Here is a 6236-nt window from a genome sequence, read left to right as displayed (position 1 = left end):
AGCGGGAAGTAGGCGCCAGGCGTGCAGCCTGGCCTAGGCCCCTCCCTGCCAGCGTGGCCAAGGGTGGAGTTCCGGAGCCCTCAACCCTCGGAACCCCGGAATCCCGGAGTCCAGGGAGCTGGGGGGGTGATGGAACCTGAACAGGAGGTGGGTGGCTTGGGGGCTACATTGTATCCTGCTGCCTCCCCTGCCCGCACCGCCAGGCCAACACCGGCCCACCTCCTGCTTCAGCGACCCCCAGGACACTCCAGCTCTCTTCCCAGGCCGCCTCCCCCTGCCCGCAGACAGGGCGCCTCACCCCGCACCCCCGCAGTCTCCTTGTCCCTCCACGTCCAGCAGCTCTGGAGGCGCTGCTGCCTCCTCTGCCGCCACCAGAGGGCTGGAGGGGTGGCCTTCGCGGCCGGGCTTCCAGGGGGCGCCTCACACTGCTGCACCCTGCCCTCCTACGGCTGGGCAAGACGCTGGGAGCCCCTGCAGGTGGCACATGCACGCACGCATCAACGGGGTCCCAGACACCCAGCCCCGGTGGGCAAGCAGGCAGGCAGGCCCAATGGAGACCTGGGGCCCTGGGAACGCTCCCTGCTCCCCATCCCACCTCCTCTCCCACACCCATCCCTTCCCCCACAGCCACCCTCACTCCCGCCTAGCAAGCAAGTGACACAGCAAGCAATCAGCCACGCTGGGCACCACCACGGGTCGAGACCTGGGACCGGGCACCGGGAGCCGAGGGTCGTGAGGGAGCCGGGGTCGCCGGGCCGCGCCGCATGGCACACTCCAGCGCACTCCAGCGCACGGGGTCACCCTCACCCACCGACTGATGCACACACGCACACATAGGCCAGCACGCAGGCAGCAGGCACGCACTCAGTCCTACACCACCCACAGGCTTCGAGACACAAGAGGGATTTCAGTCCACAGGGCAGGTTTGCCCATGCCACAGTGGGGTGCCTGGGCATCCCCTACACCCAGGGGCGGGACTGCTGCGGGTGTCTGCGGTGGGGGTGTGTCTGTGGGGGGCCGGGGGAGGGTGCCCAGCGGAGGGTTGCCGGCCGGGTGGGTGGGTGGGTTGGTGGGTGAGGGGGTCCCTCGGGTGGGCTCTGGCAGGTGGCGTGCAGGCAAGTTTCTCCTCAGGCCTGGCACAGGACCACTGAGTGTGCGTGCAGGCGGGCCCTGTGCAGTGGCGAGCCTGGGCTGGCGAGGTGGTGCTGCTGTTGGTGCTGTTGGGGGCTGGCTGCAGGCGATTTGTGCCCTGGAGGGGCCCGATTCCGGGTGTGGGTGTGGGTGTGGGCAGGTGGCCAGGGAGGCTGCTGGCTGAGGGCAGATGGTGGCGTGGCGTGCGTGAGTGTGTGCGTGCTTGGTAGAAGAGGTTGGCTTGGCGGCTGTGTGTGTGTGTGTGTGTGTGGCAGGTGGCTGTGCAGGGTAGGGCGGGCTGGGGCGCTGGCTAGTGTGTGTGGGGCTTCGGGGTGGGCACCGTTGCATGTGGCGGTGGCGGGGCGCCCCTGGGTTGCATGGGGCGTGGGAGGCGTGTGGGAAGGGAAGCTGGACAGGCCAGAGCAGGTAGGCAGGGGAGCAGGTGGCAGGGCAAGCAGGCAGGGTGCTGGTGGTGTGCCGGGGTTCCGAGCTGGTCAGGGGTGTGGGCTGGGGCTGGGTGGGCGAGCGGGGCGGGCAGGCAGGCAGGAAAAGGAGGGAGCGGGCACGGGCTGGGGGCAAAAGCCTACAGCACCCACTATTCCCAGGCGGTCACCCATCCAAGTACTAACCAGGCCCCACCCTGCTTAGCTTCCGAGATCAGATGAGATCGGGCGCGTTCAGGATGGTATGGCCCTAGACAACACACATCGCCTCACAGCCGCTCTTCAGCCTGCTGCCGCCCCTGCCCGCCCCTGCCCAGCCCTAAGCTGCTTTGCCTGACCACCCTGCCCTGCTCGACCGCCCGCCCAAGCCCGCCCAAGCCCGCACACCAACTGCACTGCCCGTCCAAGCCCGCCCTACACCCCTGCTGCACCTGCTGCCTCCCCTGCCCGCACCGCCAGGCCAACACCGGCCCACCTCCTGCTTCAGCGACCCCCAGGACACTCCAGCTCTCTTCCCAGGCCGCCTCCCCCTGCCCGCAGACAGGGCGCCTCACCCCGCACCCCTGCATTCTCCTTGTCCTCCGCCTCCCGCAGCTGGGGAGGCACGGAGGCCTCCTCTGCCGCCACCAGAGGGCTGGAGGGGTGGCCTTCGCGGCCGGGCTTCCAGGGGGCGCCTCACACTGCTGCACCCTGCCCTCCTACGGCTGGGCATGATGCTGGGAGCCCCTGCAGCTGGCACGCACACACACGCACCTACAGGGTCCCAGACACCCAGCCCCGGCTGGCGGGCAGTCCCCATGGAGACCTGGGGCACCTGGGACGCTCTCCGCTACCCATCCCACCCCCTCTCTCACCCCCATCCCTTCCCCCACAGCCACCCTCACTCCCACCCAGCAAGCAAGCCATGCAGCAAGCAATCAGACACGCTGGGCACCACCATGGGGTCTACTGCTTTTGTTGTTGGCAAAGGGGGTAGCCAGAGCGGCTGCTGTTGCTGCGTGGCGGGCACAGCGGCAGGGGAGCCATCACTGTTGTCAGCAGGAACTCTACAGCTGCCGCTGACACTAGGCCGGGTTGCTGTCACTACCGCCGCCATGCCTCAGTACAAGGGCGCTGCAAGCGAGGCAGGCTGTGCCATGCACCTGGTGAAGACACTAGAGATGCAGCACAAGCAAATGGAACAGATGGAGCAGCAGATAGCAGCAGAGAACATCATAAAATGCAATGTTGACAAGAAGATCTTTACACACAACGACGCCGTGGAGGCAGAGCTCAAGTCCATCACTGTGGGTCTCGTGTCCCTGAATGACATGAAGGCCAAGCAGGAGGCCCTAGTGAAGAAGCGAGAGAAGCAGCTGGCCAAGGAGGAGCAATCCAAGCAGCTCCAGCTCAAGCTGGACGAGCTGCGGGAGAAGGAGCACAAGGAGGCCAAGCGTAAGATCTCTGGTCTGTCCTTCACTCTGGAGCAAGAGCAGCGAGCCATAGATGGGGAGGAACTGGAAATGGAACGGGTCACCACAAAGAGGAGGGAGTTAGGGAAGAATCCAGATGTGGATATGAGCTTCTTGCCTGAGCGAGAGCATGAGAAGCAGGAGAACTGGCTCCGGGAAGAGTTGTGACAGGAGTGGGAATCCAAGCAGGAAAAGATCAAGAGTGAGGAGTTTGAAATCACTTTTGGTTCCAGGGATGGCTGTGGGCATCGGCACACAGTCAAGGTGAAGAAATTCCTGCAGAAGGTACTCGGGGAAGGACTTCCGTGAGTTCAGGTGTGCTGGCGTGGAGCAAGCAGCCCGTGTTCATCAAGGAGGATCTGATCCTTCCCCATCATCACAGCTTCTATCAGTTCGTTGTTACCAAGGCCTGAGGAGAGAGTGGACAGCTCTTTAACTTCGACCTGCATGATGATGTGTGGCTGCTCAGTGACGCCACCTTGGAGAAGGATGAGTCGCATGCTGGCAAGGTGGTGCTGAGGAGCTGGTGTGAGAAGAACAAGCCCATTTTCCTGCCAACCGCTGGGTGCCCTGTGACGCAGAGAAGAAGTGGGATAAGTACACGATCCGCTGAGTGAGAAGCTGTGTGGATTCAGCTGCCCCCAGGCCACTGCGGACCACTCCTGCACCTTCAGAACTCCAGACATCCCCCCTGCCCTAATTCCGTTCCTTTTCCTGTTTCAATAAGCAAGGTACCCATCAAGGAAAGAAAAACAGGGAGAAAAAGAATAAGAACTAACGTGTAAAAACAGTCCCATTTAACGTAAGGGAGAAGCACCTTAAATACAGTGGAATAAAACCTAAACAAGGATGTGGAAGACCCAATACTGATTCAATGTTTAAAGAGGCACTAAAAGATGGAGAAATGTACCATGTTCCAGGATCAGCAGACTCAACACGCACATGTCCCTGTTACCAGAAGTCATATAGAGATTGAATGTGATCCCACTCATCATCCACTAACTCACCCTTGGCGTGGATGTGGGAAGACAAGTATTCTAGCCTCTACACTCCTGAGAGTGGAGTTAGTGTCAGCACAGCTGTGGGAGATCGCCCCAGCTCTCTTGCCTGCCACCTAGCGGTGTGACCCAGAGCTTATCTGCCCTGAGGCATACCTTCCATCGCTGTAGAGGGCCTGTGACCTCTGACACGATTGGAAGGTCAACGGGAGTAGGCGTGCCTTTTAGCCAATCAAAGTGTCCTTATTGGGTGAAGGGACTACCTGGAAACGCCCTCCTCCCCTGCCTTTCTGCAAGCGTTTATAAACCTTGAACTTGTGCTGAAGAGATAGGACATTCCTGACCAATGGTGAGGGCGAGCTGGGCAAGATGCCGGACGTTCTCAGCATCCTGAGACAGTACACCATCGAAAAGAAGGAGATCATGGTCAAGGGGGATGAAGTCATCTTTGGGCCACTCTCCTGGCCAAAGAACGTCCAAACTAACTTTGTGATGTGGGCGGCTGAGAAGAAAGGCCAGCCGAGAGAGTACTACACGCTGGAATGCATCCTGTTCCAGCTGAATAACGTGCACCTTTCTCATCCCGTTTATGTCCGCCGTGCAGCTGCTGAAAATGTTCCTGTGGTCAGAAGACCGGACCGCAAAGATCTGCTTGGCTATCTCTACGGGGAGACATCAACGTGTGCAAGTATTGATAGAAGCCTCCCCCTGGAGATAGGTCTTCAGCGATGTCCTCAAGTCAAAAGAGCTGCAGATGCAGTTGTAGCAGAAGCCAAGAAACCGCGCCTTGACAATGAAGAATGCATACGTCTTGATAGAGAGAGACTGGCTGCTCGTTTGCAGGGCCATAAGGAAGGGGTCGTACAGACTGAGCGGATTAGGTCTTTGTCCGAAGACATGAAGGTGGAAAAAATTGCTGCAATCAAAGCCAAAATTATGGCTAAGAAACGATCTACGATCAAGACCGACCTGGATGAAGGTACCACTGACCTTAAGCGGAGGAGCTTTGTAGATGCTGAGGCAGATGTGACCCGAGAGATCGTCAGCAGGGAGAGAGTGTGGAGGACACGCAACACGATCTTACAGAGCACAGGAAAGACTTTTGCAAAGGATATCTTTGCAATTCTTCAGGCTGTGGAGGACCGAGAAGAAGGGCGGGCACCTGAACGGCGACCAGCTCCAAATGCAGCCCCAGTAGATCCCACAGTGCGTTTGAAACAGCCTATCCCGGCCGCCTACGACAGATATGATCAGGAGAAGTTCAAAGGAAAAGAAACGGAACGCTTCAAAATCGACACTAGGGGCACCTACCGCGGTATGCCACTGAAACTGTTAGCGGAGAGTGCATCTGCCCACAGAACACAGACACCTGCAGCACAGCCAGTACCAAGACCGCTTTCACAAGCAAGACCTCCCACGAAGCACAAGAAAGCTTCTCGAACCCCCATCATCATCATTCCTGCAGCTACCACGTCTTTGATAACCATGCTGAATGTCACAGACCTTCTACAGGATTTCCAATTTGTCTCATCAGATGAAAAGAAGAAGCAGGGTTGTTGGCGAGAAGATGAAATTCTAATACAGAGAAGAAAAGAGCAGATGCAACCAGGTGGCACTGCTTACAGCAGTGTCACAGTCCCTTATAAGGTACTGGATCAGCCGCTTAAACTTAGGCCTCAAGATTGGGACCGGGTTGTGGCAGTGTTTGTGCAAGGTCCCGCTTGGCAGTTCAAAGGCTGGCCGTGGCTTTTGCCTGATGGATCACCGGTTGACATATTTGCCAAAATCAAAGCCTTCCATCTCAAGTATGAAGAAACTCGTCTGGATCCAAATGTTCAGAAATGGGACGTGACCGTGCTAGAACTCAGCCACCATAAACGTCATTTGGATAGACTAGTTTTCTTGAGGTTCTGGGACACACTGGATCGATACATGGGGAGCCATAAATCTCACTTGAGATTCTGAATGACTTGGTTCCCTCTTTTCTGGAAATCTGGATTAAGAAACACGGATATACGTTGACACAAAGACTGAGACTCAAGCTTGATGAATTGATCAGGAATCTGACAAATGAAGAAGCTCACACATCGATATTTCTATAGAAGCAAACTTTTAGCTTCCAGCTCTTTTGTAAATATTAGCTTTCTAGTCCGTACTGGAAATTGCATATTTTGATAGAAGTTTTCTGTTTTGGTTTGTTTGTTTGTTGGTTG

The 6236-nt window shown here is 57.8% G+C and overlaps 1 protein-coding gene, 1 non-coding gene and 1 pseudogene across 2 annotated transcripts; 2 read left to right on the top strand and 1 right to left on the bottom strand.

Moving 5' to 3' along the window:
• Nucleotides 1-1711: 1711 nt before the first annotated feature.
• LOC121156212 lies at nt 1712-1830 on the bottom strand. Its single transcript, XR_005883825.1, has one exon. It is a non-coding gene; the product is annotated as a 5S ribosomal RNA (ribosomal RNA).
• Nucleotides 1831-2668: 838 nt separating this feature from the next.
• Nucleotides 2669-3638, top strand: LOC121156211 (annotated as a pseudogene).
• A 754-nt stretch (nt 3639-4392) lies between these two features.
• On the top strand, nt 4393-5988 carry LOC121156210 (parafibromin-like). The gene has a single exon (XM_040979785.1). The coding sequence runs from the start codon at nt 4393-4395 to the stop codon at nt 5986-5988; it is 1596 nt and encodes a 531-aa protein (XP_040835719.1).
• The last annotated feature ends 248 nt before the right edge of the window (nt 5989-6236 follow it).

The sequence above is a fragment of the Ochotona curzoniae genome, unplaced genomic scaffold, assembly GCF_017591425.1.
Source record: "Ochotona curzoniae isolate NIBS_2020 unplaced genomic scaffold, NIBS_Ocur_1.0 contig_3304, whole genome shotgun sequence".
NCBI lineage: Eukaryota > Metazoa > Chordata > Mammalia > Lagomorpha > Ochotonidae > Ochotona > Ochotona curzoniae.
This window is presented reverse-complemented; position numbering and strand designations above follow the sequence as displayed.